This window comes from Triticum urartu, chromosome 7A (assembly GCF_056163025.1).
Source record: "Triticum urartu cultivar PI428250 chromosome 7A, HENAU_Tu73, whole genome shotgun sequence".
Lineage (NCBI taxonomy): Eukaryota > Viridiplantae > Streptophyta > Magnoliopsida > Poales > Poaceae > Triticum > Triticum urartu.
The window spans coordinates 384819729-384839709 of record NC_141879.1 but is presented as its reverse complement, the minus strand read 5'-3'; the positions used below and the strand labels follow the sequence as shown (position 1 = coordinate 384839709).

Sequence of the window (19981 nt, the reverse complement as noted above, 5' to 3'; positions counted from 1 at the left end):
TCGGAATGTACCGAGATTTGCCAAGCGGCCTTGGTACACCACCGGTAGACCGCCTATCAAGTTTCGTGCCATTTGGAGTCCGTTAGATACTCCAACGGTTAACCGGGGAACCGTAAAGGCCTCGTGTGTGTTGCAGCCCAACACCCCTCCAAAGTGGCCCAATAACCCATCCAAACCCCCTCCATCCTCTCGGCCGTTCGATCACAATCGCGTGGCCGAAAACCGCACCTCATTTGGACTCTCCTAGCTCCCTCTACCTATATAAACACCGCCCCCTCCTAAATTCGTGGTCAAAACCCTACCCTAACCTTCCCCGCCGCCACCGAATGCATCCGAGACGGCCGGACATGTCCGCGCCGCCGCCCGCAGCCAACCCCATGCCGCCATGTGGTGCCGACCGCGCCCACTTCGCCGCCTCGCCGCCGAAGCCCGCGGGGCCCGTTGGAGGTCCTCTCGGCCCGGATCCGAGCACCGCCCCGTGCAGGACCCCGAGCGCCGCTGCGCCCGCGCCGCCCTGCTCCTCCGCGTGCCCGCCGCCGCCTGGACTCTCGCCGGTCGCCAGTCGCCCCGCCGCCGACTGACTCCGGCCGCGCCTCACCGTCGCAGTGCCCCACCGCGCCTCGCTGGCCGTGCCCGCCGCGTCGCCGATCTCCGTCGTCTTCGGCAAGCCCCAGCGATCTCGTCTCCGGCCATTCCCCTCCTCTGCTCCGGCCACCGCGAGGATTCCAGCGAGAACCGCAACTCCGGCGAACCTCGGCTTCCGTGCCCAGATCCAGATCTGGAAAACACTAGGGTTGACTTTGAAATTCTACTAAGTCATCTTTCTGCTATGTTTTCATGCACTTTTCATCATGCCATAACTCTGTGACCGTAACTCCGTTTCGTGCGTGTGAGATATCAAAATGTTCATCATGATGTGCTCTTCATTTTGTTCCATTGTGCCATGCGTGTTTGAGTCCATCTTGATGCCCAAATGCAAGAGTGCTTCATAATGTTAGGTGCTGATTCTTAGAAGAGTGTGAGCATTTGTCTTTTTTGCTACAATTATTGTGTGCCGCATATGGGCATGAGCTCTATATGTGTTTTAGACCATGCCATGCCATCTTTACAGGGGTGCTTTCCATGTATTTTTGTGATCAATGTGGTTACTAGCACATGCATGCAAAGTAGCTCTTGTAATATTGCTGATTTCAGGGACTTAGAATTTCACTAAGTCTTTGCTCTGCTGTTATTTTTATGCCATGTGTTCATGTTGCTACAGAGTGATCCATGCTTCTTTTGAGTATGTTCAGTAAGGATGAATTGGACATATGGTTATGCTCTATCCATCCATGCCCCTGTTTGCAATTATGGAATAACCTATCATGACGTAATCTTGCTCTACTTTTGCTATAGAATGTTCCTGGCAGATTGTTTATGTGTTAATCAATTTTGCCAAGGTAGTTGTAGTTGATCCATGCATGATATGAGTTTGTTCTTGCTTTGGTTAGCTTCATGAACATGTCTTCTTTCTGGTATTATGCTTAGCTTGGCATGCAATGCCTTGTGATGAGTGAATCCAGCTCGCAAACATGCCTTCATAATTCTGTTTTTGCCATGTCCAGTTTTCTGCTAAGTCTGAATGTGTTAACGAAACTTGCTATGTTTACATGGGTTCCATCATATCTTCTGTGCCTTTTTGGCTTATGGTCAGTAAGAGTCTTTTGTTATATACTTTGAGTAGATTCATGCCATGCCTTGTTTTGCTATGTTCTTTTCCTATAGCATGTTGATATCTTGCTCTAAACTTTGCTTCCTCATGTTAATTCCTGGCATGTTATTTTCACTAAGTCTGTGAAGCTGATATCTTTTGCCCTTTTGCCAACAACCTGCTCTTGTGTGATTTAGCCGTAGCTCAGTGTTCATCTTTTGTCAAGAATCTTGATTAGATCACTACGATGTGCTTTGTTGCTATGTTGGAGTGCAGTAACTTAGTTTCTTGTTGCATTCTAGATGGGATCGTGCTGTTAATCGCAGAATTGTGCCATTATTGTTTTGCTTGCCATTTGTAAACCGTGCATCCGATTGCGGTGATCTTTATATCGATTTCGATTGAAATCAACTCATCTTTCCAGCGGCGCACTTGGTTTGCCAATTTGATGCCTGGTTCCATCTTTTCCTTCCGAAGCACGGATATGCATTGCATACCACATCCCGCATATCATGCCATGTTTTGCATCATGTTGCTGGCGCATTGCACCGTGGTTGATTGTGGTTTCCTTTGCTTGTGTTCTTGCCTTGGGTAGAGCCGGGATACGAGTTCGTGATCAAGGAACCCGTTGAGTACGCTTACGGCGATCAAGCTTACGTCAACTCGGAGAACTTTGCAGGCAAGATGACCATACCCTTGAAATCGCTTCTATCTTTGCTTGCTAGTTGCTCGCTCTATTGCCATGCCGCGATACCTACCAATTGCTATATCATGCCTCCTATATTTCCATGTCAAACCTCTAACCCACCTTGTCCTAGCAAACCGTTGTTTGGCTATGTTACCACTTCACTCAGCCCCTCTTATAATGTTGCTAGTTAGAGGTGAAGATGGAGTTTGTTCCTTGTTGGAACATGATTATTGTTGGGATATCATTATTATATCTTGTTTACTTTAATGCACCTATATACTTGGTAAAGGATGGAAGGCTTGGCCTTATGCCTGGTGTTTTGTTCCATTCTTGCCGCCCTAGTTTCCGTCATACCGGTTTTATGTTCCTTGATTTTGCGTTCCTTACGTTGTTGGGTTATAATGGGAACCCCTTGACAGTTCGCCTTGAATAAAACTCCTCCAGAAGGCCCAACGTTGCTTTTAACATTTGCCACCTAAGCCTTTTTCCCTTGGGTTCCGCGGACTCAAGGGTCATCTTTATTTTAAACCCTCGGGCTAGTGCTCATCTAAGTGTTGGTCCAAACTAGAGTCCTTTGCAGCGCCCCCTCGGGGAAACTCAAGGTTTGGTTTTAGTTGTACGGAGTGCTCATCCGGTGTGCCCTGAGAACGAGATACGTGCGACTCCTATCGGGATTTGTCGGCACATCGGGCGGCTTTGCTAGTCTTGTTTTACCATTGTCGAAATGTCTTGTAACCGGGATTCCGAGTCTAATCGGGTCGTCCTGGGAGAAGGAATATCCTTCGTTGACCGTGAGAGCTTGTGATGGGCTAAGTTGGGACACCCCTGCAGGGTTTTGAACTTTCGAAAGCCGTGCTCGCGGTTATGGGCAGATGGGAATTTGTTAATATCCGGTTGTAGAAAACCTGTCACTTAACTTTATTAAAAATAATCAACAGCGTGTGTAGCCATGATGGTCTCTTTTCGGCGGAGTCCGGGAAGAGAACACAGTCTCGTGTTATGCTTGAACGTAAATAGTTTCAGGATCACTTCTTGATCATTATAGCTTCTTGAACGTGCTTTGCTTCTTTTCTCGCTCTCATTTGCGTAAGTTAGCCAGATATATGCTAGTGCTTGTTGCAGCTCCACCTCACTACCTTTTCCTACCCATAAGCTTAAATAGTCTTGATCGCGAGGGTGTGAGATTTCTGAGTCCTCATGACTCACAGGTTACTTCCAAAACCAGATGCAGGTGCCGACGATGCCAGTGCAGGGGACGCGACCAAACTCAAGTGGGAGTTCGACGAGGATTCTGGACATTACTATGTTTCCTTTCCGGACGATCAGTAGTGGAGCCGAGTTGGGGCGATCAGGGATCTATGCATTTGGCTTGTCTTTATTTTGGTTCCTTAGTCAGACCTTGATTGTATTCTGGATGATGTAATGCTATATTTATGTATTCTGTGAAGTGGCGATTGTAAGCCAACTCTTTATCTCTTTCTGATTCAGTACATGGGATGTGTAAGGATTACCCCTCTTGCGACATGCCTACTATGCGGTTATGCCTCTAAGTCGTGCTCCGACACGTGGGAGATATAGCCGCATCGTGGGTGTTACAACCTATTCCCATGCTTCATGCTAGTGCAACTTCTTCATGTCATTATTTACCTATTTATGATGAATATGATGATGAGCATGTTGAATTGCCTAGTTGTGATGCTATGCTACATAGGATATCATGTGAAAATTCTATTGGTCACATCATGTTTGATCATCCTTTAAACTTGTCATATGCTATGAGTGAGATATCCCATATTGCATCATTTCAATCTCAACATAGTAACTATGCATGCCCCATTAAAATCAATCCCATTTGCACTTATGGCATAGATGATGAGATGATGGTCATTGGCTTTTGTTTTTCATGTGATGATATTGCCATGCTTCCTTTACATGATTTGCACAATTCATCTACTATGCCATGCCATGATCACAATGTTCCAAATATGCATTGTTTTGGATGTTGTCAATCTTCTCCGTGTGATGTTTCCATTAATGCTCATGAGGAGACCCCCCATAGTTTCCTCATACATATTAGGAGATTTTGATGCATTCCATACTTTGCATGATTCTCATAATTGCTTGCACCATATGCATCCCACGCATAACAATGCTCTCGATATTTCCCATGATGCATTACATCCTTTGAGTCTCCATTATGCTATACATAACAACAAACCTATCATGATGGATGACATGTTTCTATATCACGCATCTCACTTATTCGAGCATTGGATATTTTGTGCTAACCAACACAAGCACGTACGCATCATGATGGATGATGTGTACATCTACCACACACACAATTTTCCTTTTGTCCTTGTTTTGTGTAGGTACTCATGTATACTCGTCAACCTCTCAATCCCAAGAGTTGACGAAAACGGCTCTTGAGAGCTATGACGATTTGGGATCCCATGGACTACCATTACCACCATTCCATTCGCGCAAGAACTACGTGCATCTCTTTTACTTGGCTCTCACACGGCTTTGGGCTATTTACCATTTGTCACCTTATGCTCATTTTACCGTGTTCACTTTGCATGCTATGCTTGCTTCTATGCCTTTGCCATGCAATTGTGACCCTCGCTTGCATCTACCCATGATTCACCATTATGCTTCTCCTATGTCTATTTGCATGTTTGGTGGAGATCCTTGTTGCTATTGCCATGTTTATCATGTGCCTCATGCTATTGATCCTATTTTGCTCATATCCTCCTTTCATGCTTGTGCTATGTCATGTGAATTATTCATACACACTATTTGCACACATGACATACTTGACATGATTCCTTCTAGTACGTTGCATCTTCGCACTACTAACTTGCTTGCCTTGATTCACATGATTGCTTGCTTTATCGCATCACCCATGTTCCATTCTTACTTGCTTTCTTGGGTTGATGACATATATGTTCATGCCTCTCACATGATATATTTTTGTTCATTGTCGCTTGCCTCCAATTGTTGCATCTATGCTTATTGATCGTGGAGACTTGGACACTTTACTTGTGATGCATGCTTCCTTGTTTGAGCCTATTGTATTTGGTTATTGTCGCATCATATGCCTCCATACTATGAAATGCTCCCTTGTCCTTTCTTATGATGCGCATGATGCATCTACTTGTTGGGTATTTTACCACACGAATGATAGAATTTGCATCTCCGATAACCTCATTTGTTTTTCAGAGTGGTTGTCATGTTCTTTCATGTTGAAGGATTCACAAGGCGATACCGTCATGACACAATTTGGTCACGTGAAGGCATACACGATGTGCAACACCAACATTTGTGAGAATCTCCTAAAGGTGAATTCCTTACCTTTGAGCCATCCTCAAATATGCATATTGGATGGGTCACTCTTTCATTGGTGTTTCCTTCTTGTTGTCTACATGATACATCTCGCGAATGGAGGAGCGACATGGGAGATTGGCTCTATTGATGCGGAGCATCCCATGACCATCACCATGGACGCCCCCTCAACTATCCAAGCTCCAAGTGGACCCATGACAAGGGCTAGGGCACGTGCTATTCAATCCGAGGTGACATCACTCCTACTTGAGTTTTCCCCCTCTACAAGTGAGACATGGCTAGATGCTATGTGTGATTAGGTACAACACTCAAGACTCGGAGCCGAGGACTAGAGAAGAAGAGACGGGCGTCAACACTCTTGACAGCCCAGAACCTCCGGCTAGAGCCCGGAACTTCCGGCCCCCGGACCTTCCGGCTGACCCGGAGCTTCCGGCCTCCGACGACTTCGCCCAGCCCAGGCGTGCCAACTCTCGGGTTAGCCCGGAACCCGTCCCGGACCTTCCGGCGCCTGGAACTTCCGTCCACCCCGGAACTTCCGGCCCCCGGATGCCAATCCAGCTCCACCCGCGCCAACTCTCGGTTTAGGCCGGACCTTCCCCAGAACCTCCAGCGCCCGGAACTTCCGGTCTCGCCCGGAACTTCCGGCCCTGCGTGCGCGCAGCCACTTGGGCCGAGGCCTGTGTACCCTTTCGTAACCTAGACTATAAGTACTCTTCTCCTACCTACGTTTTAGGGTTAGCAAATGTTTAGCTCATGATTGTGTGAGAGCTTTGCTCATCCACTTGGTTACCTTCTCCTCGGAGATCGCACCTCCTCGGAGAAGATCCCCAAGCGGATTCAAGATCCCTCTTTAGGGAAGAACATCAAGACCTCCTCACGGAGAAGACTATTTACCGTGTATCGTCCCTAGTTGATAGTGGATCGTGTATCTTACTTTATGTACTCAAGGATCTAGCACATGTGTGACTATTTGTTGTTGGTTGAGTGATTTTCTGGTGTTTCCCCTCGTGATTTCCCTCGTTTTCCCCTCGTGTTCCTCGTGTTCTTCGCGGGATCTGCTCCTTTCGTGAAAGATCGGGCGATTAGGGTTCTACCCTACATCATCTTGGTATCTAGAGCCATGTTGGTCACGATTTCGGAGCCTCCCCTCTTTGTTTCTAGCCTAATTTTGTTGTTTTTCGTCCTAATCCGAAAATCCCCACCAAAAATAGCCCCAATTTTTTTTTGTGATTTGTTGGTGTGTTGAAGTATTGTTGGATTTGATCCGTGAATTTTGTGTGTGGCTCGTAAATCTAGTCTCCCCACCCTTCTTTTCCTCCAATTTCCTTGGTTTTCCCTTGCGGATTTGGGTTTTTCCTCAAGTTTTTCCGCCGAAGTCCACGATCCCCACTTCTCTATTCTTGCCAGTTTCGCGACCCCGGACCTTCTGGCCGCACCGGAACCTCCGGACCCCATACCTTCCGTCTTGCCCGGACCTTCCGGCTTAGACAGAAAGTTCGCACCTATTTGACAACTCCGCCCACTGTGCAGCGGCATCTTCGCCAACGTACTGAAGACCGTGCACTACGACACCGACCACAATCTCATCCTTTTGAAAAGTTCAACCGTCAGCAAGAACGGCAACCTCATCTTGGTATTGGACATATCTCTCTTGCCATTACATTGATAGCCTTCATAGCCTCACTCCTTTGCATTGCTTACCCATCGAGACTAGCCTTTGAGTATTGCCGGCAATGAGACTTGTGCACATTAATGATCATACCTCCCATCGCATACATACATCATTGTTGCATATATTGGTATCATCCCTTGTGTCACAAAGTTGTTTCCACATACACAATCGCTATCTTGGTTCGTCAAGCATTGTATGAGAAAAGAGCTCAAACATCAAAGAGCCAAACAAGCTTTAAAGCAAAAAGGAAAGACAAGCAAAGAGCTTTTAAGCAAGAACCATAGCATCTTACAACATCAAGATTGTCATACTCGATCATCTTGGATCATATCATAGCAACACCTTGCATAGAACATATTTGGGATAGAAGTCGTTGCATTTTTGCTAAGTAGGTTGTGCACAAGTTCTTGTATCCGCCTATTGTGCAATCGTGCTAGCGTCTCTCTAGTGTTGTGCAACAAGAGAATTTTTGTGGATTCCACATTTTGGCTCACCCTTGGTTGCACAACCCCACTTATCTTTTTGCTTGTGTGTTTCCGTGTACCTTATATGCTTGGTCAACTTGTTACATTGCATCTTGTGAATCTTTTCCAACATTATTGAAGCTCACTTACAATTGCATCAAATTTTGTGCCACCATCCTAACCAAGATCCACCAAAAGCTTTTACTTGTGTAGTTGTGAGAAACCGACAACAGCTAGTACCAATTGTGCTATTTCCTTGTCCTACATTGGAGTGATCCTCGATCCACTTTGAACTTCGGTCAAGGTACATTTGGTACTCGTTCTTCTATTTCTACCACTCACTTTTGTCTTGGAATGATGGATAGGCCAAGTACTTCTACCAACCCACTCTTCACGGAGCAAGACGACGACATGAACTCCTTCGTCACCAAGAGTCATCTCTTTGGTGCCCAACATGCTTTGCATCAAGAGCAACAAGATATGAGTGAACGCATCGACAACCTTGCCACCGACTTGCGACTTTCCGAGCAGCGTACAAGGGACTACTTCGACCACAAGCTCGACGATCACAAGCAAGAGAATGACACAAGGATGGACTAAATTCGTGCTTTGTTGCTCGACCGCTCGTCTTCCACTTCAAGGAGCCGTTCAAGCCGCTACTCCGACTTCACCCTCTCCGGCTCAAGTACACCGACATCGAACACGCTTCGCCGAGCCGCGTGCACCGATCATCAAGCAAGCCTCAATCCCCTACGCGACACCGACTCTCAAGAGCGCTGACAACGTCAAAGTCAATAGGCCTTTGCGCTAGCACAAGAACAGCAATGGCAACGCCAACATGAAGAGGAAGAGTGAGCGCGTCTACAGCAAAATGCTCAAGACGCCGAGGCACAACGTCAAGAACAACAACTCCGTGATGCTCAAGCACTTGTGATGCAACAAGCTCTACGTGATTCGAGTCGAGCCATAGCCGACTGAAGCCGACAAGCCCGTGAACAAGAGGAAGCACATCGCGAAGAAATCCAAGAACAAAGATTTCAAGCTCGCGTGCATCGTCAAGTTCCTCCTCGAGCTCGCGAAGCTCCCCCACAAGCTCGCCAACACCATCAAGTTCATCGAGATCATGAAGACAATGGAAATCCTCCACGACAAGAGCAACATGAGGTTGACAACCCTCCACGTCAAGAGCACCATGAGTTGAACAATCATCTACAACATGGGCGTCATCATCCCCGGCCCCAACATAATGAAGAGCAACGCTATGGCAAGCTCAAGTTCACCATGCCCAAGTTCAACCGAACAGCGATCCCGAAGAGTACCTTTCATGGGCATTGAAAGTTGACAAGATCTTCCGTTTGCACAATTATGAAGAAGAGAAGAAGATCGCGATGGCATCCCTTGAGTTCCAAGACTATGTCCTTATTTGGTGGGAACAAGTCATTGAGCGCCGAGAGGCAAGAGGTGATCCACCCATCACTACTTGGGCGCAAATGAAGGATGTCATGAGAGCACGCTTCGTACCTACCTACTACAACCGCGATCTCTTCAAGAAACTCCAACAACTCAAGCAAGGAACCAAGAGCGTTGAAGAATACTACAAGGAGATGGATATTGCAATGATAAGAGCCAATGTCATGGAAGATGATGAGAAAACAATGGCACGCTTCTTGAATGGTCTCAACCATCCCATCAAGAAGATTGCCGACTTCCAACCATACTCAAATTTCACCAAGCTACCAAAGCGGAATGCCAAGTACAAGATGATTTCAAGTATGCCAAGTTCTCATCCAAGTCCTATGGTTTCTCCAACAACCAAGCTTCAACGACTCTAACACCGACTACAAAGCCTTCTTCAATCAACTTCGACAAGTCGACTTCCAAGAAAGCTTCGCCAACTACAAGCAATCCTACTACGAGCAACTTCAAGCCAAGAGCTTCATCATCCTCAACGCCAACCGATGAGACCGTCAAGACGAGTTCCTTCAAGTGTTTCACTTGCGGCGGCCGAGGCCACAAGTCCTATGAGTGCACCAACAAGCACACCATGATCTTCAACGACGATGGCACTTATGACTCCATGAGTGAAGGAGAAATGGAAGCCCTTGAGCATGTCGCCATGCACCGCCAAGTGAACAATGAAGAAGAACAAATATTTTGCGATGAAGACTCAAGTCCTACACTTGTTGTCTCCAAAGTCTTGACCCTCCAACATCACCACGAAGAAGACCAAAGATGCAACATATTCCACACCAAGGCCGGCATCAATGGACGATCCGTCAAGGTCATCATCGATGGAGGAAGTTGTCATAATCTCGCAAGTGAAGAACTTTGCTCCAAGCTCCAATTGCCCAAGACGAAGCATCCACATCCATATAAAGTGCAATGGCTTAGTGACTCCGGCACCATCCAAGTCGAGCACCGAGTACAAGTCTCCTTCAAAGTCGGTGCCTACGAAGACACCTTGGAGTGCGACGTCATCCCAATGACCGTTTGTCATATTCTCCTTGGACGGACATGGCAATTCGATAGAGGAGTCGTCCACAATGGGCGTACAAACCACTATAGCTTCAAGATGCAAGGAAAGGAGTTTGTGCTACGACCTATGTCTCCAAGCCAAGTGATCGCCGATAAGCAAGCCACCCATCATGGAGAGAATGGTGAGAGAGTGAGCCACCAAAAAGAGAGTGAGCGCCACAAGCCCAAATTGAGTGCCTCCACGATGAGCGACAAGAAAAACTTAGTTCTATTTGCCACCAAACGTGAGATGAGGGAAGTGTGTGAGAACCCATCGAGTGTCCTACACTATGTCCTATTGTGCAAGGACAAGGAACAACAAACTAACACCTCTCACAATCTACCCTTGGTGTTATCTTCTTTATTGCAGGAATTCCAAGATGTTTTCCCCAATGAACTACCTCTGGGACTACCTCCACTATGAGGCATTGAGCACCGCATCGACCTCATTCTCGGAGCACCGCTTCCGAACAAAGCTCCCTACCGCGTCAACCCCGAAGAAACCAAATAAATTCAAAGGCAAGTAAAGCATCTCATAGACCATGGACATGTGCGTGAAAGTTTGATCCCTTGTGCCGTACCGGTCATTCTTGTGCCAAAACGTGATGGTAGCTTTCGCATGTGCTCCGATTGTAGACCTATCAATGCTATCAATGTTCGCTATCAACATCCCATTCCACGCCTAGATGATATGCTAGATGAACTTAGTGGTGCCACTATATTTTCCAAAATTGATCTGAAGAGTGGTTACTATCAAATCCGCATACGAGAAGGTGATGTATGGAAAACCGCATTCAAAACCAAGTTTGGTTTGTATGAGTGGTTAGTCATGCCTATGGGTCTCTCGGAAGCACCGGGCACTTTTATGCGCCTTATGAATCATGTCTTTCGCCCTTACATTGGTATATTTGTTGTGGTTTACTTCGATGGCATTCTTGTGTTTAGCAAATCTATCAAAGAGCATGTCACTCATGTCCTCATCATTTTGCAAACTCTTAGAAAAGAGCGCCTCTATGCTAATATGGAGAAATGCCTTTTCGGTGTTGATAAGCTCGTTTTCTTGGGTTTTGTTGTTTCTTCTAAGGGTGTTCATGTAGATGAGTCCAAGATCAATGCTATTAAGACATGGCCGCAACCAACCAACATGCATCAAGTGCGTAGTTTCCTTGGTCTTGCGGGTTTCTATCGTCGCTTTGTGAAGGATTTTAGCACCATTGCTTCGCCTTTGCATGCTTTGAGAAAGAAGAATGCGCCTTTTATTTGGGGACCATCCCAAGATATCGCATTCAATGAGCTTAAGAATTTGCTTACTCATGCTCCCGTGCTTGCTTTACCCAACTTCGATAAACCTTTTGAAATTCATTGCGATGCTAGTGGTAATGGCATAGGAGGTGTGTTAACGCAAGGGAAGCGCCCCATAGCTTATTTTAGTGAGAAATTTTCCAGAGCGCAACTCAATTACCCAATCTACGACAAAGAGCTATATGCTTTAGTCCGCGTTTTGCATGAATGGGGACATTACCTTCGTCCCCATGAGTTTATCATTCATACCGATCATGAGACTCTCAAGTACCTTAAGGGACAAACAAAGTTGAACAAGCGTCATGCTAAATGGAGTGAATTTATTGAGTCTTTTCCCTATGTCATAAAGTACATCATGGGAAAAGAAAACATCGTAGCGGATGCTCTTTCCCGCATATGCATGCTTGTCACGCAACTTGAGTTAGATGTCATTGGATTCGAGCATATCAAACACTTGTATGAGCATGATGCAACTTTTGCTACTCCTTATGCCAAGTGTTTGTCGCATACATATTGGGAACTCTATTACCTAAAAGACGTATATCTTATGACAGCTAACAAACTTTGCATTCCTGAGTCCTCTCTTCGTTTGTTGCTTTTGCAGGAATCTCATGGGGGAGGCTTAATGGGAAACTTCGGACGCGACAAGACGTTCGCCACGCTCTCGAAGAGCTACTTTTGGCCAAAGATGTTTCAGGACGTCAATTGTTTCACCAACCGGTGTTCTACATGTCGCAAAGCTAAGTCCAAAGCTCAATCTCATGGTCTCTATATGCCTTTACCAATTCCATACCAACCTTGGGAAGACATTAGCATGGAGTTTGTACTTGGTTTGCCTAGAAATCGAAATGGGAAAGATTCCATATTTGTCATTGTGGACCGTTTCTCCAAAATGGCACATTTTATTCCTTGTCACAAGATATACGATGCTTCACATGTTGCTAATCTCTTTTGTAGGGAAATATTGCGTCTTCATGGTGTGCCAAAGACAATTGTCTCGGACCGCGATGTCAAGTTCCTTAGCTACTTTTGGAAGACCCTATGCGCCAAGCTCAGAATCAAGCTACTCTTCTCCACAGCTTACCATCCTCAAACCGACGGCCAAACGGAGGTGACAAACCGCACACTCTTCACTCTACTTCAAGTACTCATCAAGAAGAACATCAAGGAGTGGGAGGAGTGTCTACCCATCGCCGACTTCACCTACAACCGAGCAAGACACTCAACAACCGGCAAGTCCCCTTTCAAGGTCGTCTACAGATTCAACCCTTTGTCACCATTGGACATTCTTCCTCTACCACTCCAAGAGCGCATCAATTTAGACGCAAGTGCACGGGCGACACATCTCAAGAAGGTGCATGAAGATACAAGAAACACCATTGAGAGCCAAGTACAACGCCTTGCGACCAAGCTCAACGTCAACAAGCAACCTCTGGTATTCAACATTGGTGATCTCGTGTGGCTACACCTTCGCAAGGAGCGCTTTCCACAAGAACGCAAGTCTAAGCTTCGACCACGAGCAGATGGACCCTTCAAGGTGCTCGCACGCTACAATGACAACGCTTACAAGATCGACCTCCCGCGTGACAAATACAACGTGAGCGACATCTTCAACATCAAAGATCTCTCTGCCTTCCATGGTGATGAAGAATCAGATCCGAAGACGGATCATCCCCAAGAAAGGGGAGATGATGCGGAGCATCCCACGACCATCACCATGGATGCCCCTCAACTATCCAAGCTCCAAGTGGACCCATGACAAGGGCTAGGGCACGTGCTATTCAATCCGAGGTGACATCACTCCTACTTGAGTTTTCCCCCTCTGCAAGTGAGACATGGCTACTGCATAAGTCCGAGATGCTATGTGTGATCAGGTACAATGGTCAAGACTCGGAGTCGAGGACTGGAGAAGAACAGACGGGCGTCAACACTCTGGACAGCCCGGAACCTCCGGCTAGAGCCTGGAACTTCCGGCCCCCGGACCTTCTGGCCGACCCAGAGCTTCCGACCTCCGATGACTTCGCCCAGCCCAGGCGTGCCAACTCTCGGGTTAGCCCGGAACCCGTCCCGGACCTTCCGGCGCCGGAACATCCGTCCAGCCCGGACCTTCCGGCCTCGGGATGCCAATCCAGCTCCACCCGCGCCAACTCTCGGGTTAGGCCGGACCTTCCCCGGAACCTCCGGCGCCCGGAACTTCCGGCCCTGCCTGCACGTAGCCACTTGGGCCGTGGCCCGTGTACCCTTTCGTCCACTTGGTTAGCAAATGTTTAGCTCATGATTGTGTGAGAGCTTTGCTCATCCGCTTGGTTACCTTCTCCTCGGAGATCGCACCTCCTCAGAAAAGATCCCCAAGCGTATCCAAGACCCCTCTTTAGGGAAGAACATCAAGACCTCCTCACGGAGAAGACTGTTTACCATGTATCGTCCCTAGTTGATGGTGGATCGTGTATCCTACTTTATGTACTCGAGGATCTAGCACATGTGTGACTATTTCTTGTTGGTTGAGTGATTCTCTCGTGTTTCCCCTCGTCATTTCCCTCGTTTTCCCCTCGTGTTCCTCGTGTTCTTCGCGGGATCCGCTCCTTTCGTGAAAGATCAGGCGATTAGGGTTCTACCCTACATCATCTATGGACCTGCAAGTTGAGGAGCGCTCGGACTTATTGGAAGCACCTTCGAACCTCCACTCATGCCACGACACCAACACTTCCATATTTGTTCATTGTGCTCACACATGTCATGCTCATTGGACATATCATACGCATGACAAACTTGCATCTTATGCATGAATTGACTCACATTATGATTGCCTTGTTGCATCTTGTATTCCCATGTCGTCCATGATATATGAGCTTGTGCATTTCCTTAGCAAATTTGTTGTGATCTTCCTTGAAGGCATATTCATACATGATGATCATATTGCCCACCATCAATTGCATGATCACATCACATTGAGCATCAATTGCCATGTTCATGCTTTTGATAAACTGATAGAGGCTAGGTGTCCTGTCTTTCGATCAGATGGTGACTATCATTTTGGAGGAAGTCGACTTTGATGATCCGACTACGAACGTGCGAGGACGTCGCGCCTTAGCAATCGCTAAACCAATTCTGAGAGGTTATTGACCACGCCGGAGCATGATTAACCTGACCATGAAGGTCTATTTCCTGCAGGCAAACGAAGAACAAGCAAGAAACTAAGATTGCAATCTGGATATTGCGAATATATGATGAAAGCTTTATTGATCAAGGTGGGGTTCTGTGACGCCTTTGTCTGGTCGTTAAACACAAACGAAGTACGCGAAGTTGCAGCTATGGCGAACTTTAATCTAAACAAAACCCAAAGTCTAAACGATGCCCTAACGGCTATATATACGTAGGAAGAGGGGGGAATTTCGTGGCCCTTGGAGGAGGGGTCCGGAACCAACCCTAACTCTAGTTTCCCCACACATACGGACTCTAAAACAGCCTATACTTAAGTATTTCGAAAATACATGGGCCTGGCTCAATAATAAAGTGATGCAGCACCTAGAATAGCCTCTAGACGAAATTTATGAAGTGACATCTTGTATATTTCGTCCAAGGCTTCATGCACTCCTTATGGTGGCTTCAAAGTCCTGAAATCATCACTTGTAACTCCGTTCTTGATTCCCTTGCGCATGCCATCATCTCCATGCTTGGTCTTGCTCTAGTGTTCATCCCTCTTATCCATGCCAGGCCCTTCATTTGTAATCAAAACAAATGTATCCAATTTGGGCAGCATCATATTCTCATGAACATTAGAATCATTACCAAGAAACGAAAGTACTTGATAATTTAATTGGCGTGCGCGAGTTCTAGTAATTGGTCCAGTATGTATAGCAGCAGGGGCTGTGGGTGTAACAATGGTATTGATGTCCTCATCATCATCCCCTTCGTGAAACGAAGTCGTCCTCGATGGAAGCTCATCTTCCTCACCCAAATAAGGCTTCAAATCTGCAATGTTAAAGGTGGGACTAACCCCAAAATCTGTAGGCAGCTCAAGTTTATATTTATTATCATTTATTTTCTCTAACACCTTAAAAGGACCATCAGCACGTGGCATTAGCTTTGATTTGCGAAAATTAGGAAATCTATCCTTACGCAAATGTAACCAAACAAGATCTCCAGGTGCAAACAGAACATGTTTTCTACCCTTATCTCCAGCAAGTTTACATTTAGCATGCATACGCTCAATGTTTTCCTTAGTTAACTCATGCATTTTTAAAATAAATTCAGCATGTTCTTTAGCATCAAAATTAACCTTCTCCGAAGATGGAAGAGGCAACAAATCAATAGGTGCACGAGGTAGGAAACCATACACAATTTCAAAAGGGCACATCTTAGTAGTATAATGCATTAAACGATTGTAAGCAAATTCAATATGAGGCAAGCATTCTTCCCACATTTTCTTATTATTCTTCAAAACATCCCTAAGCATAGTAGACAATGTTCTATCGACTACTCCAATTTGTCCATCGGTTTGGGGGTGACAAGTAGTACTAAAAAGCAGTTTAGTCCCCAACTTAGCCCATAAACATCTCCAAAAGTGGCTAAGAAATTTAGTATCACGATCTAAAACAATAGTATTTGGCACACCATGCAAGCGAATAATTTCACGAAAGAACAAATCAGCAACATTAACAGCATCATCACTTTTATGACATGGTATAAAGTGTGCCATTTTCGAGAACCTATCCATGACAACAAATATGCTATCCCTCCCCTACTTTGTTCGAGGTAAACCTAAAACAAAGTCCATAGATATATCTTCCCAAGGAACACTAGGTACAGGCAAAGGCATATATAAACCATGATGATTGAGTCGTGACTTACCTTTTTGACATGTAGCGCGGCGAGCAACAAAATGCTCAACATCCCGTCTCATCTTTGGCAAAAGAAATGTGTAGCAAGTATATCCTCCGTCTTCTTGATGCCAAAGTGTCCCATTAATCCTCCTCCATGCGCCTCCTGCAACTACAAAAGAAGAACGGAACTAGCTGGAATGCATAGCTTGTTAGCACGAAACACAAATCCATCATTAAGAACGAACTTGTTCCAAGTTCTCCCTTCCTTAGAATTCTGCAATACATGTCTAAATTCAGCATCATCCACATATTGATCTTTGATGGTCTGCAAACCAAATATTTTAAAGTCAAGTTGTGAAAGCATAGTATAATGACGAGACAATGCATCAGCAATAAAATTTTCTTTACCCTTCTTGTGTTTAATGACATAGGGAAAGTCTCAACAAATTCAACCCATTTAGCATGTATACGGTTCAGTTTTGCTTGACTTCTAATGTGTTTCAAAGATTCATGATCAGAATGTATATCAAATTCCTTGGGCCATAAATAATGTTGCCATGTTTCTAAGGTCCGAACAAGAGCATATAATTCTTTATCATAAGTAGGATAGTTCAGACTAGGCCCACTCAATTTTTCAGAAAAGTATGCAACAGGTTTGCCATCTTGTAATAACACACCTCCTAATCCAATTCCACTAGCATCACATTCAAGCTCAAAAGTCTTATTAAAATCAGGAAGTTGGAGTAAAGGAGCATGTGTCAACTTATCTTTCAATACCGTGAAGGCTTCTTCCTGTGTGGTACCCCAAACAAAAGGCACATCCTTCTTTGTAAGCTCATTGAGAGGTGCAGCAATGGTGCTGAAATCTCTCACAAAACGCCTATAGAAACCAGCGAGGCCAAGGTTACCAAACAAACGTGCATGTAGAGCAATAAAAACAGCACGTAAATGTTCCAAATGTTTCTCCAAAGATTTGTTATAAATCAATATGTCATCAAAGTAAACTACCACAAATCGTCCAATGAAAGCACATAAAACTTCATTCATTAATCTCATGAAAGTACTAGGTGCATTAGTTAACCCAAAAGGCATGACTAACCACTCATATAATCCAAACTTAGTTTTAAATGTTGTTTTCCATTCATCTCCCAATTTCATACGAATTTGATGGTATCCACTACGCAAATCAACTTTGGAGAATATTGTAGAGCCACTCAATTCATCAAGCATATCATCTAGCCTAGGAATAGGATGACAATAACGAATAGTAATATTATTAATGCCTCTACAATCAACGCACATACGCGACGTACCATCCTTTTTCGGCACTAAAATGATAGGAACAACACAAGGACTAAGGGATTCGCGTACATAACCTTTGTCGAGCAGCTCTTGTACTTGACGCATAATCTCCTTCGTCTCCTCTGGATTAGTACGGTATGGTGTGCGGTTGGGTAATGATGCACCAGGAATTAAGTCAATTTGATGTTCAATCCCTTGAATAGGTTGTAATCCCGGTGGCATGTCTTGTGGAAAGACGCCAGCGAACTCCTGCAAAATGTTAGTGATAGCAGGAGGCAAAGAGGAAGGCACGTCCTCGAATGAAAATAATGCCTCTTTGCACACAAAAGCATAGCAAACAGATTTGCTAAAATCCAGATCATCAATATCAGATTTGGTGGCAAGTAAACATGCACTTTTCAATTTAATTCCAGAAGCAACACTAGATGGTTTATTATTAGGCTTCAATTGTTGCTCAAATTCTTTTGCCACAATCTGATTTTTACTCTTATTTTTCTCTTGTTTTGCTTTATTAGCTCTATTAATATCATCTTTCAAAATGGAATCAGGAGTCATAGGAAGCAAAGTAATGTTTTTATCCTTATGAACAAGAGTATACTGATTGTTTCTACCATGGTGTACAGAATTTTTATGAAATTTCCATGGTCTACCAACTAATAAGGAACATGCTTGCATAGGTACCACATCACAATCAACATAATCAGCATACATAGAGATACTAAAATGCACACGAACAGTACGTGTTACCTTAAACTTGCCGCTGTTGTTGAACCATTGGATGTAGTAAGGATGTGAATGCAGTCTTGTGGTGAGAGATAGCTTCTCCACCATCTCCATGCTAGCCAAGTTATTGCAGCTCCCTCCATCTATGATGACGCGAACCGAACGTTCCTTCACAACTCCCTTTGTATGGAACAAATTATGCCTCTGATTTTGCTCAGCTTGTGTAACCTGCACACTCAAAACACGTTGAGCAACTAAACATTCATACCTGTTAGCATCTTCAGGAGCCATGTATTGCATCTCATGATCAGAATCATCTCCACCGTGTTCTTCATGTGTAATAAGAGCCAAAGTCTCCTCATCATAGTCACTAGCGGACTCATACCCACCATCCTTAGTAGCAATCATCACACGCTGAGATTTGCATTCTCTCGCAAAATGTCCTCTTCCCTTACAACGACGACAAATAATATCACTTGTGTGCCCTGTTGATGTCATGGAAGAAGAAGAGCTCTACACAGGCCCAACAGGTGTGTTCTTGGCAGATAGTGGTGGTTGTGCCTGCTTTCTTGTATCATGGCTGGAGGTGGCACTTGATAGAGGTGCTGGTCCCGTCGAAGTAGAGGATGCACGTGGTGTCCATAATGAAGATCGACCTGCAGAAAATTTAGTTCGCGCCAATGCCTGTCGATCCTGCACTTCACGTTCAGCTTTACAAGCAAGATGGAATAAACGAGTGATATTAGTATACTCCTTATACTCTAGAATGGACTCAATCTCTCTATTTAATCCACCCATAAAACATGCAATCATGGCTTCATTCTCCTCAACAATACCACATCTAATCATGCCAGTTTGTAATTCCTGATAATATTCTTCTACAGAATTTTTTCCTTGTCTTAAACGCTGCAACTTTTGAAGTAATTCACGTTGATAATAAGGTGGAACCCAACGTGTATGCATAGAAACTTTCAAAGCAGCCCAAGTGGCTGGAATGGGATATAATCTACAACGTTCAGACCACCAAACACATGCAAAACTAGTGAAAGAACAAAGAGCAGCAGGAACACATCTCTCCTCAGGATATTGTAAACATGTAAAACGTTGTTCAATTTCTAACTCCCACGTAAGATATATATCAGGAACATATCTACCCTCAAATGGTGGAATATTCAATTTCAGTTTAGGAAGATGGTCATGATCTCGTACCTCAGGTGGTGGTGCAGCCCTACCGTTGAGATGATATGCATGAGGACGACTTGGTGGTGGTGCTGGTGGTTGCACGTAGTTCTAATTTTGATCAACCTCATTCTCGTAATTGTCCTCCACCTCTACAGTAGTACCAGGAGCTATAGAAGCACCAACAGTAGGTACAGCAGCACCAGAAGTTTGACCAGGCTCAATGGGAACGCGCTATGCTCGTCCCACTTGATTTGGAAGACGATGTTGGTGTTGTTG

At 45.1% G+C, this 19981-nt stretch overlaps 1 protein-coding gene across 1 annotated transcript; it reads right to left on the bottom strand.

The window, feature by feature from the left end:
- Positions 1-298: 298 nt before the first annotated feature.
- LOC147959680 (uncharacterized) lies at positions 299-18931 on the bottom strand. The gene is made up of 2 exons (XM_087532814.1): positions 17870-18931; positions 299-778 (listed from the first exon to the last, which is right to left on the bottom strand). The coding sequence occupies exons 1-2, from the start codon at positions 18929-18931 to the stop codon at positions 299-301; spliced, it is 1542 nt and encodes a 513-aa protein (XP_087388940.1).
- Positions 18932-19981: the final 1050 nt, after the last annotated feature.

Coding starts and splice junctions, on each gene's coding strand:
- LOC147959680 (XM_087532814.1), bottom strand. CDS start 18,931: ATGATTGCTACTAAGGATGGTGGGTATGAGTCCGCTAGTGACTATGAT. Junction 779..17,869: donor AGCTGCTCGACAAAGGTTAT/GTACGCGAATCC, acceptor AGTGTTTTCCAG/ATCTGGATCTGGGCACGGAA.